This window comes from Podarcis raffonei, chromosome 9 (assembly GCF_027172205.1).
Source record: "Podarcis raffonei isolate rPodRaf1 chromosome 9, rPodRaf1.pri, whole genome shotgun sequence".
NCBI classification, from domain to species: Eukaryota; Metazoa; Chordata; class Lepidosauria; order Squamata; family Lacertidae; genus Podarcis; species Podarcis raffonei.
Window position 1 is genome coordinate 41,227,977 of NC_070610.1, and position 24,667 is coordinate 41,252,643.

General features: G+C 40.2%; 1 protein-coding gene across 5 annotated transcripts in view; it reads right to left on the minus strand.

The window, feature by feature from the left end:
• Positions 1–24,667, minus strand: part of ARFIP1 (ADP ribosylation factor interacting protein 1) — a 36,182-nt gene that overhangs the window by 10,030 nt on the left and 1,485 nt on the right. Inside the window, exons 2-7 of one of the 5 annotated variants that reach the window (XM_053403091.1) lie at positions 20,284–20,363; positions 14,786–14,887; positions 6,142–6,250; positions 5,637–5,732; positions 3,069–3,181; positions 516–671 (exon numbers count right to left, since the gene is read on the minus strand). In XM_053403091.1, the coding sequence (XP_053259066.1) occupies positions 516–671; positions 3,069–3,181; positions 5,637–5,732; positions 6,142–6,250; positions 14,786–14,887; positions 20,284–20,361 (654 nt within the window). In that variant the 5' untranslated portion in view covers positions 20,362–20,363. Of the gene's footprint in view, positions 1–449; positions 672–3,068; positions 3,182–5,636; positions 5,733–6,141; positions 6,251–14,785; positions 14,890–20,283; positions 20,364–24,667 lie in introns of those variants that run through there. The other 4 variants (XM_053403090.1, XM_053403092.1, XM_053403093.1 and 1 more) reach the window with 4 other exon arrangements.

Consider the following 24,667-nt stretch of genomic DNA (forward strand, 5'->3'; position numbering starts at 1 on the left):
AGGTCCCCCCTCCCCAGAAACTAGCTTGCATATTTGAACCCTGCAGAAATCAGGAGGCATGAGGAGTTGAACCCTGCTGGGGATTTCAATGTGAACTCCCTTTCTGGTCAGGGATACTTTTGCTCCATTTTAGCTGCGATTTCAGTTGTCCATCCCCTTTCTTTTCTCTAGGCAGGGAGATGGTTTCCACTGAAATAGTTGTAACATCAGGTGATCTGACAGGTGGGCAGGGCCCATGAAGCCAATCCTGATAAGTCAAAAAGACTCCCCCGCCCCACTGAGTTAGAAAGCTAGTGATTAACATGCAAGGCAACAATTCATGCTGTTCTCTTTTTAAAAATTATGCTATCTGTTATCAGGCAATTGTACTAAAAAATAGATGAAACAAATGGAGGCATTTCCAACTTTCCTGTAACTTTACTATTTTTCTATTGCAATTAAATGCTTACATGGAGTTCTAATGATTTCAAACTCAAGTCTGCAAATGTATCTCCCAGCTGTCTTTGGGTATTCACCATCTGGAAAAGCTGTGTGGACAATGTTTGTGCCAATTTCAGGACATTCTCGTACTTCTTTTTGTTATCCCTCAGTATTTCTATTTGAGCTTCCAATTCCAGATCTACTGTTCGTGAGCCTCGACCCAACTTCTCAGAGATAATCTGGCGAGTACACTGCAAAGTTTGCAAAACAAAGTATAAAATTACAATTTTCTTACAATCAGGCAGTATAAATATTTTGCTAAACAAATAAAAAAAATACACCTAAGAAGCTTTCTTCACAATTCGTAGCCTGTTTAGGACTCCAAAAATTATATTAAAATACTGAGTGCACCACACTAGTGATTCAAATGTTGATCTAGAACTCTAAAAAGTAGATCTGTGATCCCTGTAGTATGTATTCCACTCACTTAACTCTGTGAAAAGCCAATTAGAGAAAGCTAGTACAATTCATACTGGTTCTGTATGTGAAAAAAGAACAAGTGTATTTTTCAGATTAAAGGGTAAAAGTGTCATTTTGGGTTACTGCTGCTATGTAGCCATTGGAGACTGAAAAAGCTCATTAAAAAGATTTCAATTCATCCTGAAAAATAGAGAGCAGATTTTAGTATTAGTCAATCTTCTGTGTGGGCTTAAGTAAATATGCTGTAACACACAAAGAAACTCACCAATATTCTGAATAGTAAACCAAGTACAGGGCCACAATGAAATGTGAAGAAAGAAACCACTGCATTTTTTAAAAAGTTGCAGGAACTTTAATGAGGAATACTGTCCTCAGCAACTGATGAGGCAGCCGAATGGTGAGCAGATAAACAGAAAGCATGATCAAGAGAAAATGCAGCAGCAAGTTTTGAAACTATCATAATTCTTAAAATTTTCCATCAACAAAAATGATCAAACATGAAAGCGCAGAATGATTTGGGATGCACATAATAAACTCTGGGAGCAAGGAGCCAATTCACTACCCTGCTTAAAATTACCAAGTTCCATATGGACCAGTTCACACAACAATACAATTTCCTGATTCCGCATTGAAAGAAATTCTAACTTTCAATAGGTATACATGTAAATGGAAAAAACAATGTGGAAGTTATGGATCACGGATATAGCCAGTTAGCCACTCCCATGTTGAAAGTAGCATTTATATACTGTAACTCCTCTGAATCAGAAAATGAGGGAAGGAATGTAAGCATGCGAGCCTGAACTTTGTTGAAATAATGCATGCAGATCAGCCTTAACATGCTATGTCAACATGCAGAAGTGAGGTGCAAAAGCTGAGGGCAAGGTAACAGTCAGCCCATGGACACATTTCGTCACTCATTTATAAATGAGCTCATCTATGAATAGGTATAAACAGGCACATTAAGTTTCTCCATGTGAGGTGCACGTACATATGGGAAAGATGTAATGTGTCTTTGAACTAGTGGAAGAAATCCATTAATGGTTACTTATACTATATTTTCCTAAGCTGAAAAAGTTTGGCATCCTAGCGTATCCTTGGTGCCTAAAGTCGGAAACTACGGTGATGTCGCCAGGTCCTACGGACCTTCTTTGATGTGAGATTTTTGGAGTAATCAGTGAGTTTGTTTGGGCCATGGGTGAGAGCCAGCCAACTGAGAGGTGCTCAGGAAAGAAATGTGTCAGAAGAAGGAATTTATAGCAGTCTTTATTTATTAGCAAGCTATATGAATGGTTTCCCTGGTATTTTTGTAACGTTTGTTGCTGCTGTTTTAGTTTAATGTACACCGCTAAGATACATTTTTGTATATTAAGTGGTACACAAATGGTGTAAATAAAAAAAATATCCTTCCCAGGTTTGGAAAAATACTTTCTGCTGCCTTTAGTATAATTATGCTAGTAAGAAAAAACGTAACTCAGAAGCAAAAATATAGTTTGTTTTCTATTTTAAGTACATATATAGTTGTGGCAGTATAAGCAGTCTTCATAGGTGGGGCAGAGTCTTGTCCTAGTAAACAACTGCACATTTCAGATTAAAGTTGTGAATAGTAATTTCACTGGGAATATGCTGCAAAATGACATAATTATACACCCTAAGCACAAAACAGCACCATTAAAACACACACTGCCCCCTTCTTTTACAATCTAAAATCTACTGACTACATAATGAGCAGCACACATAACAATGAAATTCGAGATCTTATCGTGTGTAAATCTTACACATGTGTTGCATTTCTTACCAATTTCAGCAGTTCTATTAGGAGATGACCAATTCAAATAACCCCAAAGCAATTACTTAATAGCCCACTTTATTAAGAAGTTCACACAGTACTCAAAATCATCTTGAAGAAGCAAATTTTAGAAAAACAAATTAGGTTCCTTATTACATGTCACTGTTCCAAAAGCCTCTCTTCATCCCAAGGGGTCACTGTAGCAGAAGGAGATTAAATTTTCAAAATGCACGTCAGTCTCCTAAGACTTCTAATTCTGGTAAAACCCCAAATCCTTTTACATTTGTAGTATTGGAAACAGTGCTTCCTCTTAGCCAACAGGCCAAGAGAGAATGCTTAGCTTGCATCTGTGGGATCTAAACTGCAACTATGAAATACAAACCTTGTAAGTATTTAGGCTCCATCTTCTTACAAGCTCCAGCTTTTCCATGGCTGGGTTCTTCGCCTCCTCTGCTAGCACAACTGGTCCACTTTTCTGCTGCATTCTTAGATTGCCTGTTTAGAAACCAGATGTAAATAGGCATGCTGAAGTGTGCCACTTAAACAGAAAGCTACAAAGTAAAGCATTTCCCGCTTCATTCTGAAGTGAATAGCACACTAATCTCTGTGTTAATATTATGGTGAACCTTAAAGAATAAGATTGCTTGGGTATTTGGATTTAAGTTACAATAGTCAGTAATTTGGAGATCTTAATTAAGAAGCTTTAAAATACTTTTATGAACAGGATATTAGAAAATGCTACAAAGCAGACTCAATTAACCACTGCATTTGCCAGCTGTTGCATTGTTCACAGTATGAACTGATGTCCAAGTACACTGATGAATTAACAATTCTCTCAGCATGTGGAAAATATGCAGTATCTTGTATTTTCACTAAAGGCATATGTTGCAATAAAGCTTATGAAGACTGGTTCTTTTAAATATCAGCATAGCAGTTATGGTTACAAGCCTACACACATTTAACTGGAAGCCAGTCTGCTGAACTCTATGGGACTTGTTTCAGAGTTGAGAGGAACAAGATCAAGTCACAAGAGGACATCTACATGACATAGTAACTATGCCATTTCACTTTTAAAAAGATATGCAGACAGAATTAACTTCCCTGTAACTAATATACAGACAGATAGATAGATAGATAGATAGATAAATAGCTCTGACAGTTAAATACCAGTACAGCATGCTTGAGTGCTGCTCACTGTTGTCAAGGGAAGAGGCACTCTTCCTTCCAACCCCATCTAACTTCTATAGCACCCCATTACTCAAGGCGGCTTCAAATCTTTTAAAGCAGATGTCTTTCTGAGCTGTGAGCTGTGGTGAACCTAGGATGTGCCTACCATGTGTTTGCATGTGATGCATCACCCCCTTCAGATGTTTTGATGCTCAGAAGACATGTGTGAAGAATCACACAGTGATTCTAAAGTGACTCTAGTGATGACTACAAATACACTGCAAGGTAGAGGAGAGAAAGCAGCCACATTACAGTTTTGTCAACCAGAGGGCTTTTTTAGCGCACCATATTCCAAATCAGAATTATTATCCCAAATTCATGCAATGATTCAGTTAGGCATCTCAATAATTTTGAAATGATTTTTTACCATGACCTTCAAAATCAAGAGAGCAGTGGAACCCAGCCATAAGTAGAAGTTAGTAAAAGAATTGCAAGCAAGGCTGTGAATTTTAAAATGTTACCATCAGCACTCTATATTTAGTGGCATTGAACTGCAGATAGGGAGTGCATAAAGTCTGCTCTTTTTACAAACACCCACCAGAAACAAGCACAGAATTGTTGGAAAACATTCCAAATTGCAACATACGCCTCACCTATACCAGTTTTATGATATGTTCCTTCATAGCAATACTCATAGCTAACTAAAAAAAAATGTGTGGCATTGCAGCTTGCTAGTACAAAGATGAACTGTCAGGATGGTGTTGACTCCCACAGATGATGTTATTTTAGTATACAGGATAGAGCATGTTGAGAAGAAGAACACCAGCTCCTGCAATTCTAAAAGCTGCAACCTGAGATGTTTGCTATGTGAAAGCTAACAATCCAGTAGGAACATGTTTGGGCTATGACCTAAACATTAACAACCAATAGCAACTTTAGGAAGGTATCAATTCATTTGATTTCTGCAAATGATCCAGCAGAGCCACAAGCAAGCAGATTTTAAATTGCTGTAAACCAAAGTATTATCAATTCATTCTAAGTGGCTCATACAATTACTGGATAGCAAGTGCTTTCTATAACCTTTAAAATATGTTCACATTTCCAACCATGCATGAATCTAATTTTTAAAAGGCTAAAACATGAAGGCCTCAGGTACATTTAGAGATTTCAGTGCTGATCACTGACACATACTTTCAACTTCATCATACCTCAAATAATGTCTGCAGAATACCCTACACACAAAAGCCTTCCCCAAACTGATGTCCTAAATGGGTTTTGGGCTAAACTGCCATCAGCCCCAGCTAGCATGGCCAATGTCCAAGAATTATGGGAGGTGTCCAAAACATCTGGATGGCACCTGGATGGGGGAGGCTGCCTTATACAATAGACCTGGGAAATACTCTACCCTTTCAGAACGAAGTACCAACACTAGACTAACTTGATCAAAGCCAAGCAGTCCATGGTATAGTCTTGGAAATTATATATTCCTGTTATAATGGAGAACTAATGGAACACCACTACCACTACAAGAGAAAACTGCAGTAGCAAGGTCATTCCTCAAATCATTCTCCTGATGATAATATTTGTTTGATCATGTTTAATAGTAAAGAAAGATAGTATACAGAAAGAAAAATGCACTGGTTACTTTGCCAAGTGACAGAACCATGAAAAAGCAGCTGTTATGCTTAGCAATAGCAAGTAAAGGAATCATAACGAATTATCTGCTAACTTGGGAGTTAGTATTGTATTAGCAAGAGTGTTATCTGCTTAAACCTCTGAATACCTTTCGGCATAATTAAATCACTCCCTTGTTCAGCCAGTCTGCTAGCAGCTGCGCTGCTAGGAGATACAACAGGTGACATGGGTAATGACGAGGGACCTGAAAACGGGACATACACCATGAAAATCCATCCTTATTCGATCAACACATTACATGTACACAAAATACTGGAGAAACTAGACTGAAACTTGTACATCAGCATTTCATGTTAGGGCTGCTTTGAAACAGAGGCAGCTCCATTATGGGGGCTGCTCCACAGGGCAAGCCCTTTTGTGTATACTGACCATTTATTTATCTCACCACCACCATCATGAATTAGCCTTTAGAACTCAGCAGAGTTCTTTCATGTACAAATTCACTGAACGAATTGCGAATAGACATATTCTCCGGCCAAAGTGCTTTTTAAAAAAAAACATACAAATGAGTAACAATGAATAATACATAGAATCCCTTTTCTATCATTAATGTATTTGTAGTAAATATTCTTAGTTCATCAGTAATTACTTACCTTGAAATGGTCCAGCTTCAATGATTCCCTCTTTGGTACTGTCGAAGCCATGCGATGTAATTTGGGTTTCAGACAGACCAAGTCCAGCTGGTATTGAGTGCTTCAAGTCCTTAGAAATGTTTGAATAAAAAGGGAAATCCATGTAAAGATCCCAGATAAAGGAACTTGTAGGCATTATAACAACCTATCAAGCTCCTCTATAACAAGGCATTTGACAGCCTAGAATCTAGTTTATGGTGTCATGAGATTCTATTATGATGACTTAACACAGTACAGCTTTGCAGTCTGCATCATACATTTCACTTACATTTGTGAACCAGGTGCTATATGTCAGGGGTGTCCAACCACTAGATCGATTCCTGGATGACTGTGGTGCACCGCGGGATCCCTATAGATCGGCAGTAGTGATAAACAATGGAGTGAAAGTTCCCGCCCCCCCACTGCTCTTTTCCTTTGTTGTGTCAAATGGGTATTTTGCCAACGAGCTAGAAAACATCGTTGTTATAGGCGAGCGGTGTCCGTCCGTCCCCCCAAAAAATAAAGCTAACATGCTTTGCTATTCCTCCCTAAAAGAAGCTCAACAACTTTGGCTTCGTCCCCCCCCTAAAAAAAGGTCAACAACTTTGGCTCTACTGGGAGTAGTTCGCAGTCTCTTGGGAGTTGGATGTGCCTGCTATATACCAATGGTTTACAAGGACAAAGTGGTTTCTATTAGGAACATGGGGAGGGCAATATAACTTGTGGTCTAGAATGCACCTTGATTGGGTCAATATAGTACTTATATCCAATTTCTTTCCTAAAGGATTTTGCCTTGACTTCAAGTATCCCTCTGCCATTTGGAAGGCTTAAGAATGAGACGAGTTCCATCAAGTTCAATGCAACTGCATTCTAAATAAATGTGTTTAGGACATTTAGGACAGAGTTTTATAATTTCTGCCTTAGAGAATATCTCTTAAGTTTGGGATACCTTACATAAAGAAGCCACTTCTTGCAACAGTTTACTCAACAAGCCAAATTTGGTGAATATAGTTATGAGATGATAATAAAACATAACAGTTTCTAGCAAAAAGCTTTCTATTATCATTGTCCTCATCAATAAACTGAGCTAGACCTAACAGCATGTTAAGAAAATGTGTGGTATCAAGCACAACTTAGTGCCACAAAGTCCCCAGGGCTCCATTCAGAACCAACCTGGGTCTGATACAGCATGAATTAAGGCTTAGACAAGAATTTGGATCCCACTGCTTCTTCCCCCCAATTTAACCTGGTTAAGGAGGGGACAGCAGATGCCCCAGATTTTGAGTTTTCACACAGCAAGCTACATTTCCTCCGCTGCTCAGTGACAACAAAGGGAACTGCTGGTATGCCCAGGTCCTGAGCCTAAGGTATTTACTGTTGCCAGTCCTCCATGCAACTGACCCACAGTTATGGGAAGGTTTGAGAAAGAGGACCTGGGAGCAAGGGCTGATTGAGCAATTCCAAAAACACAAACGTCAGAGATTTGCATCAAATTCAGAAGGTATTTGAAATGGTTAAAAAAACCCAACTCCCTCCATTCCCCAAACTGGGAACTATTTTACCTTAAAAAAAATTAAAAAGTTTTTTAGAAGTTTACATTTAGACATTATGGCAGGCTATAGTTAGATGTTGCCAAAACAAACCCTTAGAAACTTCAGACTTACATGCTTCTGCTTTCTTCTTCAATCCTTATTTGCAGCAAACTATAGCTTGCAATTTTATACATACAAGTAAACTTGCCTGTAGACTAGGATCAAGCTTGGTTTGTAAGCTGGGACAAACCCCAAGATGCATCAGAGGTAGGGACTTGCCATGTGTCAGGGGAAGGAGGGAGTGCAGAGTTCTAGGTTCATGCACATAATGTCAAACAATGGGCAGCATTACATTTGACTAAGACGTAAGGCTCAATTTAGACAAGCTATTAACTAAATTTAACTTTGGATTTGTGAAATATCTGAACTGATAAACTATGGTTCATGACTTGTTGGCTAATCAAAATAGGAAATGGTTTCAAGTGGATTTACAAACCTCAATATAAATAATTATGGTGAAACAAGAACCCGCTCTAGTTGCGATTGCAATTTGTTTTAAACTGTTTTCAATGTTGTATTTTACACTGTGCTGACCAATCCTGGGACCTCATGGTGAAAAGCTAATAATAATAATAATAATAATGAAAATTAAAGGAGACAAGCATCTCTAGCCCAGGGTTTGCTATTACCTCTGGTAGCAATAGCATTGGCATGTCTGTGGTATGTTAGTGTAGCTAAGATTTTCTCAACATAATGACTAATAATGGCTGAGTAGTTCAAGAAATACTACACCACAGTAAAATGAGGATATAGTCAAACCTCAGTTGTTGAACATAATCCGTTCTGGGAGACCGTTCAACTTCCGAAACATTTGACAACCGAGGAGTGGCTTCCAATTGGGCAAGAGCTTCTTGCACTCAAGCGGAAGCCGCGTCAGACGTTCAGGTTCCGAAAAATGTTCGAAAACCTGAGCATTTACTTCTGGGTTTTTGGCATTCAGGAGCTGAAACGTTTGAAAACAGAGCCGTTTGAGAACCGAGATTTGATTGTATAAATGAATCCTACAGCTTCATCCTAATTTGTCCACACCAGGGCTGAAATCATAGAAGTCTGTGAGTCCAGGCTTCTCACTGCATGTATTCTGCTTTCATATTAAAAGTCAGAAACTTACATGCTAACTTATAGAAATAAGGAAAGTTGCAAAGGTAGCATTCTGCCACCCAGCAGTATGGCAGAGTTAAGAAACACAGTTAACACCCTGCTACATTTCCCAGCATTGCATAGGCTGATCAACTAAGTAGGATTTTTTTATTTCCCCTTTTTTTGCCAGAAATACAACTTACATTTCAGTTGACTAGCAATCACTGCCCTGACTGGCGGAATAGGCACTGATTTCCTTTGGTATGGATGCTTATTTCTACAAGAAAACTATGTGTGGTTTGGGGTTTGTTAGTTTTTTTAAAGAGGGAGAGAGAGAGAGAGAGAGAGAGAGAGAGACAGAGAGACAGAGAGAGAGACACAGAGAGAGAGCTGACTTATGGTGTTCCCCTCAGCCCAGGTAAATCCCCTTAAATATCATCAACAAGATTTGACAAAGATATGAACCAGATTTGCTTTTCAGTGGCTTTCTCAACTTTATTCCCAGGTACAAATCTCGGTTTTCTGAATCATTCTGTTACTTGCCCATTCTGCTAATGCTCTATAGAAGTATGCTGCTCTGTGGGACCTCTGTACAATATTCCTCCCTAGAGTCACTCTCATCCCCTTACCACACCCAACTTCTGGCACATCTGAAACATTTTCTTGTTTTCAACTAAGTGCCAAAGTCTTATAGCAATGAACAAACACCAGGGATTAAGGCTTTAATCTCTAATCAAGAGATCCAGCCTCTATTGAGAAAGGTTGTCAGCATTAGTTTCAAAACCACAATGTTAATGACCATAATAGGCACAAAAAACCATGCCAAAAGCCTACCCATATCTCAATTTTTAGCTCGATGCTTTAAAAGGTTTTAAAAAGCATGTATAGTTTCTGTAACTTTTTCAAGGCCTGGTTGGAATAGGGCACCTGCTTTATAGACAACTCTCTCACCAACCTTTTGTCACTTTAATGTAATTCACTGGCAACTCTTTGAAATGCAGAGTTGACAATGACCAAAATCCACAAAGAAACATAAAAATGAATGATGCCTATTCTCAGCTGCCTGTAGCTTTAACTGTTATTAATATGGGTGCCCAGATCAACAGGCTGGAATCCAAATGGTCCAAGCTACCCCAAGCAAACACTCATATAACTACATATAGGCTACCCTCTATAACATATCCCCCCACTATTCAGCCCATCTCTAACCCTAACTCCCCTTCTCCCACATTGTATGTTGGCACAACCCTCTAGGTTTGACAGACAATGTAAGGGGAGATACACGCAGGACAACCCAGACGGGTTGGCAGGAAAACATCACATATAACAGACATACAAAATGGCTAGCTTAAAAGCAACTGTGCTAAACTTGAGGGAACTGGGAAACCCTATCAAAAGAAAACACATTACCTCGTATGTAAGCACAATGAAATCACACATTGCCTTTCTACAGGAAATACAAATACAGGAAGCAAACTCCTGAGTGAACCCTGCTTCAGTCAACAATGGGTGGCCCCTGGCTCAGGTAAGGTCTGCGGGGTAGACCTAGTACTCAGTAGAGACCTAAATTTTAAAGCCACAACAGTGCTAAAAGACAGATTCATTTTTGCTAAAGGGGTACTAGATGGGAAACTAAACTGACAAATGGATCCATAAATGCCCCAAACACAAAACAACTAGAGTTCATCCAAAAGACACTAAGCAAATTCCTCTCCTTCTCCAAAGGGGAAGCAATCCTAGGAGATGACCTCAACCTAAATATGAGAGGCACCTCCCTAAAAGACATCCATCCTACAACCCCATGGGCAACCTTCCTCAGTGGGAAACCTCAAACAATTAGAGACTCTTCCAAACTACTGAAAATTCAAAGAAACAGAGGCCTTTATGACAACCAGGGAGAAAAGAACCTAGGAGACACCAGCCACATATTCCAGTTTGAATGCCATGGCACAATGTCCAGACTGGACAGAATTCAGCTCACACAAGGCCTGATCCCCGTGGTAGAAACAACAAACATTGGTAACATTAAAATCATAGACCACACCCCAGTAGAAGTTACTCTCAAAATAGGAGAGGAAACACAAACAACCCCATCACGGTCCTTTAGCCCCGTCCTAATCACAAACCAACTGGCTAGAGAGAGTCTCTTGAAAACTCTCCAAAGCTACTTTAAGGACAATTATGTGGGCGACATAATAACCCCCTCCTCTGGGACACAATGAAAGTGGTCACCAGAGGAGCCTGGATAAAGGAGAGAGCATCCTTTAAAAAACAAACCTCCAAAACTGGTAAATTAGAACAATAAATTACGACCCTCTCATCACACTACAAACAGGAGCAAAAAGCCTCCTTAAACTCATAGAACCAAAAAAAAAAAAAAAAAAAAAGGGGGAAATTGACTCTCCAGAAATCAATAAAACAATGATTAACATCCTATACTCTAAACGGCACTTTTACAAATATGGAGGGAAGAACTGGGGCTGGGGCTGATGAAGGGGAAGCAAGATTCATGTAGCTGCTTCTTTGGGGGCTGATGGATCCAAGTCGACTTCTGGGGAGGTATGGAGTCTCCCAGGGGGCCCTTGGACCCCATGCCAATGTCAGATGCTGGAGTGTGCTGCCCTACAGCTCTGACTTTAGAAAATGAGTTTAGGAGCTAAAGTCCCACGTCAGAAAATCTGCAGAAACTTGCATTTTTGGCAGCTGTGAAGCCTTGAGTGACTAAACAAGTAACCTAGACCAAAACCAATTCTTAAAAGGGGGCAAAACCCAATATATAGGTCACAGTGCAGAATTAGTTATTGGAAAGTCTGCCCTACACACCAGGCATATGAAACCCCCTTCCAACTTCCCCTCTGCAATATTTCTCCTCCTCCGTGGGGCACACCTAGAAGTGCTAATATGTCAAGTGCTCCCAAATGAGCAAAGATGAGTGATGCAAGCATTCAAATGACAAAGATAATTTCCTGACATTATTTATACAGCACAAGGCAGTAACTTTACTTGTGTGTCCCGCAGAATAATTTAGTCTGCTGGGTTTCCTGTCCTAAAGAGTAGTTAAGAGGGACCTGCAGCCAGGACTCCATTGAATGGGCTACCAGTAATGAAATCAAGGGTGCATATACTTTCTTCCATTTGAACTCGAGCAATTAATGTGATAACGTCGTCTATTCAGCATTACTCAAGAACAGATTTTGAAAGCCTTTTGTAGCTTCTAGTGTAACAAAGTGATAAGAGGATTCCGACTAAAACATCAGGAAAAACTTTCTGATGGTAAAAGCTATTGTTTTCCAATGCACTGTCTAAATAATTAAATACCTTAATCTCATCAGCTCTGATCTTTTAATACAAGTTTGCAGCAATTAATTTCTACTACTTTCGCTATGCAAGGGACTTGGGAGCAACATGGAGTTGTGTTTAGGAAATCCTTCTGACAGACAGGCAATAATGATTTCCTTCAATCAAAAGCCTTGGTGCCGTTTTAAGTAACAGCAGCAGCAGCAGCATTGTAACATCCCACACCATGGGTAGGCAAACTAAGGCCCGGGGGCCGGATATGGCCCAATCGTCTTTGGATGGTCCGGGAATCAGCGTGTTTTTACATGAGTAGAATGTGTGCTTTTATTTAAAACACATCTCTGGGTTATTTGTGGGGCATAGGAATTCGTTCTTCCCCCAAAAAAAATATAGTCTGGCCCTTCACAAGGTCTGAGGGACATTGGACCGGCCCCCTGCTGAAAAAGTCTGTTGACCCCTGTCCTACACAGAATGACACAATGGGAAGGGCTGCCCCCATTATTTCCATAGATCCATTCTGTAGCAGCATATTGCAACACTGCTAGGCTGCAAATTGCAGCTCCGCTGACATGAAGTGGCAGCAAGGCTTTTTAAAATCTTTAAATAAACTGGAAAACGCCCTGCCACATCCTCTCATATTGGTACGTTCCTTCCCCTCTGAAAATTAATAGATCTGATCTCTCTCAATAGTTGTTGAAAATGCTCTCCTACTTTTACAGAGGCAGCAGATGATTCTACAAACTTTTTATGGGCACAGCCAACCAGCCAGGTATAAAACATAAGATTTTTTCAAGTCTGAAAGAGGTTATCCCTCAAACCACACAGCCTATACCAGAGCAGCCCCTAGTGGACAAAAAGTATGTTACAATTTCATTTTATTCACGCAGTGTTTATTTTACAATAGCAATCCGTGTTTGGCAAGAATTATTTCACTTAACATTGTCAGCCTTGTAAATAAGCCAACAAAAGTTGCTAGTCTGCTTATGGATAATTTTAATGGGAGCATGATACTTTTACATATCCAGATGATAAGCCCTAATAACCAACACACACCACATTTGTAGGTCTCCTGCAGCCAGAAAAAGGTGCTCTTTGCAAAAAGGAGTAACACAGAAAACATTCTAAGAAAGTTAAAAATAATTAACTTCAAAGAAAGAATGCAAAACAAGGACACATATGCAAAATATTTCTACACCCTCAGCACTGATTTTCATCACTTATTACTTTGACCAGCCTCTCCATAGCCACCTAGACAAACCTTTTTTCATCCTTCCCATCAATAACAAACCTTCAGAATTCAGGCTGCAACTCCATACTCACTTACATGGGAGTCCCACTGAAGTCAATGGGGGCTTACTGAGCAGACATCTAGGACTGCCGCAACACACTGCTATCCTGTCATTTACAGTCACCCCACCACCACTTGCTCCCACACCTCCCCTATCACTCTCAGCAAAGAAAGCAATACTTAAGATATTCTTTTCCTCCTGTTCTCTCAAATCACTGCAGCTACATTAATTGTCTGATTCACAAAGCAGTTAAGACAGAATCCTCAAGTTCAAACTGACACAGCATCATGATCCCATCAGTTAGTATCAATGGAATGCTATTTCAAATAGCAATCATAATCAACTGGTGCTGGAGGGAGGTGGCAGCACATTCCTACTTTGCTTGCAAAACATGCTGGTCCCGTGAGTCTGGTGCTGGAAGGGAGGTGTTTGTGGGTGGGTGGTGGCTGAAGCATGTAGCTCTTGCTCTCCTCCCCATCCCTTTGTGGCTTGAGGTTGGGAAGCCTTGTGCCTCATGTACTTGCAGGCACATATTCTCATCCTGCCTGTATTAACAAGCCCTACTTACCCAAGCAAAATTCCTGGTCACCACAACTTGATAGAAATGAAGTATATTTCAAGTCCCAGAAAGCTAATGTTTCAAAATACAACTAAAGTTGGAGTCAACAAGGAGGGAATAACCTGAATAGTCTAGCAGTCTAATACGTTCTCAGATTCTCTGATTTATTCACCTGGATATTGGACTTTCCTTATTCCCAACAATCAGAACAAATTATACTCTAGAAAACATCAAATGAAATCTACAAATAACTTTTAACTGCAAGAAATTTAAGCATTACAGCATCTTACTCTTCTATGTTTTATTACTTTTATGGAGTTATTTGCAACATATCTTGTGATTTGAAAGGATAAAACCTATATTCATCTCTAGACAAAAGGCTGGCAAGCCTTCTTCAAGCAGGAGAACATTAGATTAATCTAGGCAATACTTTCACCCTATAATTTGCTTGCTCCAGGCATTAATCTAATTTGATTATTAGTAAAATTCTCAGGGATTTAATTTACACTATACTTTTATCACCATCACCATCATTATTTATTAATATATGTGTTGCCCAATGCAAAATGCCACTAGGCAACTTACAGTACCACAAATTCTGTTTTTTAAAGCAAAAATAATTTTTAAATCAAAAATAACAATAGAAACCCCCATTTTGAGCTGATCTAAATATGTGCAAATTCATCATTCAAAAAGTAACACTCCCCATGAAAAATATTAAGCCACTAGCTGAGAAAATATATTAAACTCAAACACTAAAAACCACTGCTATTATACATATTGTTAAACTGCTTAGTTATGCCTCATACCCTGTTATAGTTGTGCTCATGTGTATCTTCAAGTTCTCCATTACTTGTCACAGAAATCTCTGCTGCTGAATTTTTTGGAGATTCTTCAGCCATTGAACACTCCTATAGTTTGAAGAGAAATATGTTGAGTGTTATAAAATGATATTAATATTAAATGTTTAGCTATTTCGCTAAACTACCACATTTCACTGAACCACAAAGAGGATATTTGCAGATCCCAACCCAATGATCCTATGAAACATAGCTTGTTAAATTATTCAGTCTCCTAAACAAAAAGCAAGTAGTAGATCAAGTACCCTTTGTTCAGGTCAGTCTGCTCCCACCCCAGTGCTAGACACACATAAAAACAATTGATGGCCCACATAACTTCTGCCTCCTAGTCACAGTACATTAGATATTCCTGACACTTAACATTACCAAACAGCATAATATTTATATTTACTTTGGTACATGGCAACCCTTTTCAGTTATCAAAAGATGCTCACAGAAGGACTTAAGAGAACTGCACTGCATGTGAGTCATCTGCCTCTTGTTGTGCAGCCTCAAATATTAATGCCCGTAAGGCTGATGAGTGCTTCTGATCAAGCACCTGATTGTCACAGTGCCAGGTAAAACTCTAGTTTCCCCAGTTTCTCTATAGAAGTGTACATAAGACTAAGGCCAACCAACGGCTGTTCACTTACCTCCCATGGTGTTCCCACATTAACACTGTAGTATTATAATAGGTTATATATTTAATCTCAGCAGATGTACAATTTTGATACTGTAAACAGTGGAATAAGTAGTTTACGGGCAAACTGTTTCCTCTTTCACACAACACCTGCAATTTTATTAGTCAAAACTCATGTAACTATGGCATCTGTTTTTATAAGGTACTGAAAGCAAATCAAAAGACTAATGCACACATGTAAGCTACCGTATTTTTCGCTCTATAAGACAAACCCAACCATTAGTTTTTAGAGGAGGAAAACAAGAAAAAAAATATTCTGAATCAAATGTTGTACTAAACTATTTAATAAACAACCCTCTCCCTCTCTGCACAGCACCTCTCCTGCGAAGCGGGAGGAGGAACAGAGCCCCTTCTGTTCCTCCTCCCACTTCACTGAAGGGGCGCTGTGCAGCTCTCCCTCTCTGCGCAGCGCCATTCGCTCCGTAAGACGCACACACATTTCCCTTTACTTTTTAGGAGGAAAAAAGTGTGTCTTATGGAGCGAAAAATACAGTAATATGAAAACACTACATAGCTATTATCCGTAACTTTAGCTCATCTTTGCAAAAGGGCATATGCCCCATGGGCTAGAGTATCTCTGCATCTTCTAGGTTTTATTAGATTGTGGAAGGACCTAACGAAGAGTCCACATGACTATGTGGCAAAAGCCAGAACCAATCAAGTCACCACAGAGTATATCATGCAGAGTGCTAAGACACTACAGTGGTACCTCGCAAGACGAATGCCTTGGAAGACGAAAAACTCGCAAGATGAAAGAGTTTTTCGTTTTTTGAGGTGCTTCGTAAGACGAATTTCCCTATGGGCTTGCTTCGCAAGACGAAATGTCTTGCGAGTTTGTTTCCTTTTGAAGCGGGAACTGGGCTGGCAGGGAGTGAGCGAGGGAGCGACCTACCTTTTCCAGAGGGATCCTCTTCTGGAGAGGGCACAGAGGAGGCAGGTGGGCTGGGATCCAGCGGATCTGGCTGGGTCTCTGCACCGCCTCTGCCTCTCTCTCTCTCTCCCCCTCCCCACGTGGCTGCTCCATTTTGCCCTAACTGCGCGAAGGAGGAGGGGGACCAAGGAGGAGGAGGAGGAGGCATCCACTGCGCTTGGGTCGCCGCGAAGGCGCCTTTGCGGGGGTGGGAAGAAGCCGGGAGCAGATGCCGAGACTGTGGGGAGCCCGGCGGCGTGGCGCAAGGTAACGGGGGGAGCAAGGGAGAGTCCGCGCCGGGCGCTTCGTGCGTCCGCCCTCGGTTCCTGGGCTCGAACTTCCTTTGGCACCTCGTGGAGAGAGAGGGAGAGGAGCGGGCTGGGGCTTTGATGTGGGACGCGGTTTGGCGGAGCGAAGACGCGGCAAGGCTTGGCGACAGAGGAAGGGGGGCTGTTTTCGTGGGGAGGTGGGAGGGGGTGTCTTTGCCTCTTCCCGGCAACAGATCCTCCAGGCTGGGGAAACTCCTCCTGCTGGGGAGCGACCCGCTTTGTGCTTTGCCCGCTATCCCATTATAATACAGTACCAGGGTGCATCCATGCTTCGCAAGACGAAAAAATCCGCAAGACGAAGAAACTCGCAGAACGGATTAATTTCGTCTTGCGAGGCACCACTGTAGCTGTATTAATTAAGCCTGGTAAGGGTAAACTGTAAATTACAATTTATGATATATTGTAATAGTCATTCAAGCAGACCTGCCTTGCCACAGATCAGGTCACATCAATCAAATGTAGCATTCAGTTCTTAAAGCAATGGCATGGTTTGCACATCACATTAAACCATAGTTTTAATCAAACTATGGTTTGATGTATGCTGCTTAATAGTTCCCAAGGCACTCCTCTCTGTGGCTTCTACTAGTCTGTTCACTTGATGCTGAACCATGATTTCATAATATATGCTAGCAAAATCCTTACCTACTGTGGTTGGTTTCATATACCCAGTTGGCTATGAAGCTCTCTGCGTGACCTTGGGTAAGTAATAGTCTCTCAACCTAATCCAATTCACAGGATTGTTGTAATGATAGAACAGACAGAAGGGAGAACCACGTACGCCACCTTGAGCTCCTTAGAGAATCACAGAATTGTAGAGTTGGAAGGGATCCCAAGGATCATCCAGTCCAACCCCCTGCAATGCAGGAATCCTGCCCACAGAAAAGTTGGGATATAAATGCAATAAATAAACAAATCTTTTCTGTTTTCTGCCAGTAGACAGATTGTAGAAAGAAGGCTATCAGTTATGTACTTCTCTCTTTGATCATGTATGTCTCCTGAATAAAATCCACCTGCCAACAACATGCAATCCTATGTTCATGCTAGGAAATAAGGTATTGCATCACTTTCCGTAGGTGTAATACTTTTTCTATGATGTAATCAAAAGCATTGCTCTATGCAAAAACAAAAAACAAAAAAACCAATAAAAAGTTTCTCAATACAAATTAAAAGACACTTCATAAAACTTTAGTACACACTATAAAATCTACAATGCATTATATGACTCTGGAGGCACGAGTAGCCTTTGAGCCTACAGCTATACAATTCAGCACAATAGCACCATGTTCTAAAATTTAGGAAACCTAAACACAAAATGCCCAAAATCATATCAGTCAGGTCAAAATTTAACCAGCTATGATTATTTTAAATACTTTTATATCACAAGTCTTACTTATTTAGGGTTGTGTTCCCTGCTTTCTCAAAGCCAAAGGGAGACACCATCAAACTGTACTGAAGTCTGACTCAATATAAAAACTTACCCACGGCACATTCCTATGTAGCCTGCAGTCTCCTCATCCCCCTCCACATACTTTTAATCTGGCCTGCAACACATGTGCTGTCTGTGTGGGATGCCAGGTGAGCTTAAGGAAGACAGATTGCTCTGCCCCTGCTTTGGTAGTTTCTGGGTGGCTGCAGAGGAAAAGGTTTATCTTCCTCAGCAGTGATCATGCAAGCTGAGTGAACTTCTGGAAGAAGGAATGAGTGTCCTACCCTTCCTATCACATCTCACTTTACTGGGTGGAAAGGGGGCTTTCTTGTGTTTTTATATTGTGATTTTATCCTGTGAACTGCCCTGAGACATGCAGGTATGGGGAAGTACATAAATTTATTATCATCATCATCACCACCATCATCATCCTTCATTTGCAGCCAGTAAATGTCTATTCAGAAGTATGCCCCACTGAGTCCAATGGAACTGGCTTCAATCCCAAACACATTTATGTAGTGTAGTGGTTAGCAAGTCACTTTAGGACCAAGGAGACCAGGATTCAAATCCCCACTCTATCATGAAGCTCACTGGCTGACCATGCATAATGTCGTGCTTTGATGGACCCGGCCCCTGCTAGACTGAAAGCAGAATGGAAGATTTTTGTGCTCCACATTCAGCCAAGCAGACTTCTCTCCCTTCTTACCTTGGGAACTCACCAGAGACATGCTTTGCCACTGCCCTGGTGATGTCCATTTTCCCCACCTAAATGAATGACTACACTTCTTTCCTATGGGGACAAGATGCATTTTGGGATGAAACAAAGCCAAGCCTGTACTCCCAACACTGCGTAGCCACTACTCACAGGGTTCTTTACAATGTACAGACTCTTCCTCCAACATTCCCAGTCAACCATCATGTGAAGCAGTTTACAAGTTAAAAAGCAATTAATTACACTGGTGGGCACAGCCACCTTCCCCTCATGTTTGTGTTTCTCTTGATCGAGTCATTCCAGAAAGGGAATGTCCCTGCCCACTACTGACATGCAGCTGCCAAGAGATCAGCACCAACTAGGAGTATTGCCCCTTACAGAAAAACAGAACTTCCCACAACTGTTCTAAAAGTTGCAGGTGTAAGCTCTGGTGGACTGCACTATGCAGAGCTTGCCATAGTACCAGGGACACAACCAACAAGGCTCTGCCCTTATCCTAAGATACAACTAGCACAACTGATGCAGCAACAATTGGATATAATCACCTGAAAGTGGCCTGGAGCATTCTGCACCAGTTGTAGCTGTTCAAGGACAAACTTAAGAGCAGGATTTGGCCATTTTCTTGTGTTCACATCTTAATAGGACACTTTGCAAGAAGTTACTCAAGCACCAAATAAGCTCCTTACCCACAAAGGGGAAGCTGTGCCCTTACAACAAAAGCTGAAACTGTAATAGTCTCTCAAATTCGGGATAAGACTAGGCAACACTTTCAGTCTCAAAATAACTGGTAGCCAAAGATCCATATTATGAGGGTGCAAACATCCGAGATGGGTATGCTATATCCCCTATCTTCTACCTGGCCGACTGCATGCTTTTCAGCTAGATCTTGCCAAAGAACAGCAGTGGGCATAAGTGGGAGGTGTGGGGGAGGGAGGTATTATGAGATTTTACGTACCAGGGCATAGTGGTGAAAGACTTATCAAACCATCTAGCATCTGTGATTCTATCTTAATATTAATTATTTCTCTATAAACACACAAGAATCTGTCACAGAGGTCTGTCATGTGTATCTTTCCTGAAAAAGCACCAGGTGGCCCCAACCACCCAAAAACCTGTGGGGACAAAAATGAGGCTGAGGGACAACAAAAACACTTACAAGGTTATCTATAAAATCCTCATTGTTCCTATGCTCTGACAGAATACTTTGCTGTACAAAATCAAATGTAAAAATTAAATTGTTTTCAGTTAATCATGTTTTGAATTTGACAAATAATATTCTGTTATAATCAAGAACAATTAAAACAGAGATTGGTTCAATTTCCCCCCAGTCTGAGCCTGTTATTGGATTGGTTGATTATAAATCGCTACAACCACTTGTATCACCCAATCACCTCAGAGTCAGACTGGAGTTCTTCTGGAGCCTGGTGAAGTTCATCAACAGTTTCAGGATTCTTGCTGTTTTCTGACATACCTGAAAGTGAAATAAGTTGAGCAGGCATTGAGTTCTTCTAAGTAACTAAATTATGGGCTTTAAGGAAGTTCCTTCAATATATTTACAAACCTTTCCAACTATATGTATCCAAGTTAGTACACTTTTCATTAACTAGCAAATGTTATCATGAAATGTAAATTACTTTTACTCTCTTTCATAACACAAGGGACAGAACAACAAGAGAATAGTTAAGGGCTCCCTCAGCTAAACTAGAACTACTAATTAAAAAATACAAATGTTCCCAAGCAATCCAAAAACGAATTACTATTAGTTCTACCTATAGATCAAAATGCTGAGACTAACACAAGAAACTCAAGGTCACAATGCTGTATACCAGCACCTGATAAGCTTTTTCAGTATTAGATATCCACAACAATATTTTAGATACAGGTAATTTATAACTTATGCACATTTAACCCAAACCCTGCCCCTGCTCCCTTTCCGGGGCCAAAATCTGCATACACGTCAGCGGTCACACGCCAATCAAACCTGCATAGCCTCATGACTATCAGTTTGGAACCGAAACAGGGAAATCTAAAAACTGGACAGTACTTTCTTCATAACAAGGGACTTTTTTAGGTTTGCAGAAATGTATTTAGTTGTAAGGGGGGAAGCCCCCAGAAAAACCTAATCCTTAATTTCCAGGACCTATAGAATACTGAAGGCAGTTGAGATACAGAATGTTGAGTGTTATTAGAAAAAAAGGGAAATTGTTCTGGGTGAGCTTGTAACAGCTCTCAATGTTCTATAATTGGGATTAATTAGGAGGATTAAGGTCAAAGAGAAGATTGTCATGAGGTTAAAATAAAGCTCTTCTCCAAACTATACAGGGAGGTTTCAGGTGAAGGAGGAACCGAACTAGTACTATTTTTCTTTCCCTCTTCAGAAACCTCCCCCCACCCCCGCTTTTTAGTGATGGATAGATCAGTCCACTTGTGACCTGGGTCAATTTTACATGCATTTACTCTTAAGTATGGTCGGTCCTATCTCCACATTAATCTGATTTTTAAAAGAAGTCCATACAAATATTTATATTTAAGTATTAATTTTATCTCAATGTACATATTCCTAAACTTTCTATCCTAAAACACATTTTTAAACACATGCTGGTACATTTTGAACCAGGAACTGTTCTGCAAAATTATGTTTCAATTCATGTTTAAGTCTGCGAGATATGAATTAGGTCATCTCCTTTAAAAATACATAGTCTTCATCTCTACCACTCTGATACACAGCAAATTGATCAGGTTTGTTGGTGACAGTCCATCCAAATCTTTTAGCATTATACAGCACAAGAGTTACAGGAAGGTGGAAAAGAAAGAAAGAAGTTTTCCTTTATGCGGCTATTTACAATCCTCCTCACACAAGCCCTGACTAGTGTTATAAAGCTCCTGCTCCAGAACGATTAGATCCATAAACAAGAATAATCTTTTGAGAGTTGCAGAAGACTATGCTGCATACTATACTTTCTTATTTACTATATGTATGCTCCTACTTTTCCTGATTAAAAACCCTCCCCTAAACCTAAGTTTTCCTATTTCCCGGCCAAAACTAAATGCTGAGCAAACACTCTGCAGGAAGGTTATAGAGGGGAACAGGAAGACTGACTGCTGATGCCTTCAGTGCCTATTTACAACTAAACTCAAGAGACCTAGAGCATCTAAAGGCACTATCCAACTAAGGCTACAATCCTAGCCATGTCTTTTTTGAAGCAAGTTCACTGGATTCAATGCAACTTACATTCAGGCATGGGAGGTTAGGATTCCAACCTTAGCTATACTCAAGAGTAGACCCACTAAAAGCAATGGACCTGTCCACTGCAAGAATCATCATTTCAACAATATAACCAATTTAGAATGTTTTATTTATTCTGTAGCTAATTAAAAGTATTTCCATCACATGGCTACATTACCTAGCATACAAGAACACGCTGAACGTAAGACAGTGAAACTGAATCACATGGATTACATTACACTGATGTACATCTTGCTACATTATCATAGCCAAAAGGCAGCACTTAAAACTTTTCAAACCTTTAACAACTTTTAAATGCCATTTTAAGTATATAAACTCACCCGCTAAAAAAGAAGTTAATATTGGCACAATAGAATTAGCAGATATTGCACTATGCATTGAAGCACTTCAGAAACTTGGGGGGAAAAATATGAGTCTCAAGGAACACTAGTCCCCTTTCTTTTCAGATATGCAGGCTGCTGGAAAGCCCACACTGTTTCACTCCATATTCAACTCTTACTCTTTGCTGCTGCTGTTGAAGACTCTGACCATATGGTCTTACCATTCTAGACCTCTTTAAACCCACTGCCCCTTTCTCTCTCTTCTTCCATCAATTCAGAAAATATACACTGAACTTTTTAAAAGAATAATACAATAAAAATCAGGTCTTGTCAAAGACCTTTACTTTATGTGTAAAGAGGACATTATCAACTTGAATATTAATCTAGTATTAAACAAACTCTTTCACTTCATAATGAATGACATTGTGTCAATCACAACAGAGAAAATGGAGAGAATTTTCAACAAGCGGAAGTAATTACCATTAATCGCTGTGCTTCCTAGGACTGAGGAAGTTAAGCAAAGTTCACTGCAAATTAGTATGTTTAACAGTGTGGTTTTACATGATGCCTTTCTAACCTGCCAAGAACCCACAAATACACTAGTGGTAAACAGAAAATTAAACGTGCAGGGAAGGCTTCCAGTAAGTTCAAGTATTCAAGTACATTTTTTTTGGAAGCATTTCTTTCACAGTTAGCACCAGCCTGCATCTAACTGGTGTGGTCAGAGGCGGATTTAAGGGAGTGTGATTGGTTCACCTACGCTGGGTGCCAAGCCGAGAAGGTGCCACAGGGGAAACCACAACAATGACTTAGAATGGAAGACGAGAGGCAAGTGGGTGCTGAATTTTGGCCCTGCGCAGGGCACCTCTGAAACTTGAAAACCCAAAGTCTGCCACTTGTGGGATGTAATATGAGTAGGTAGACAGAAACAGGATTTTGCGGGTGAGCATACATGAAGTGTTGACTTGGCCATGTTATACCACCCATCAAACAGTTCATGCAGCCTGCCACATCCAAGTTTTCATTTAGGTTATGCTGAAACTCAATGTAGCAGTCAAGTCTCATCTGTTCATTGTCTTAAAGAAGCACCTGAGTATCTTACCTTAGATTGGATTAGGATTTGGTATATACCGGTACCTCTTCTCATCACTTCCCTGTAAAGCTCCCCTTCCTTGTCAGTGGGTGTAAAAGGAGAACACCTAACCCATGGATAGGCAAACTAAGGCCCAGGGGCCGGATCACGCCCAATCGCCTTCTAAATCCGGCCAGTGGACAGTCTGGGAATCAGCATGCTTTTACATGAGTAGAATGTGTCCTTTTATTTAAAGTGCATCTCTGGGTTATTTGTGGGGCCTGCCTGGTGTTTTTACATAAGTAGAATGCGTGCTTTTATTTAAAATGCATCTCTGGGTTATTTGTGGGGCACAGGAATTCATTCACATTTTTTAAAAAAATATAGTCTGGCGCTCCACAAGGTCTGAAGGACAGTGTACCGGCCCCCTGCTGAAAAAGTTTGCTGACCCCTGATCATGGCACCAAATAAAGTCTCACTACCTACCAAGCCGAAACACAATTTGTGGACCTGGAATCACAATTGAGCAATCTAAAAATATTCCAGTTCTTTTACCAGAAATCTCAGAACTATGTCATATTATGAATCATTATGATCCCATAATATATGCATGCTATAAAACCCCCAACAATTTCCTTCAATAAAACAATATTGTAATGGCAGAAGGTAGACTATATATATGCCATTACTTCCTTTTTACACTAGCTGCCTAGTTTTTATTGTTTTTAAAAGTTACACCCTGGGTCTTAAACATAGGCTTTATTTGGTTCTGTTGTTTCTGCCTTTTCTTTTTTGTTTTTATGAGCATATTTTAATATTGTGTGTTGCTTTGGGGGCTTTCCAAAAAGTTGCCTAAGATTTTAAAGAAAAACACTGGTGGCAACTGCTGCTCCTTGTAGCATGTTATTAAGCATAAAACTGTAAGAACTTACAAATATATATACTGTACAGCAAACATCATGGAATTAAAGCAGAAATACAACACAGAATTAGGTGCATGCTTTTGTGATTAGCCTTGTGTTTAAAATGTTTGCCTCTAAAGACACAGGAAAACATATCCTACTGTACAATAAAGCTGTCTTAAGGAACAATAACCTATGACCTCCACATAAAACTGAAAGGAGAAGCATGCATGG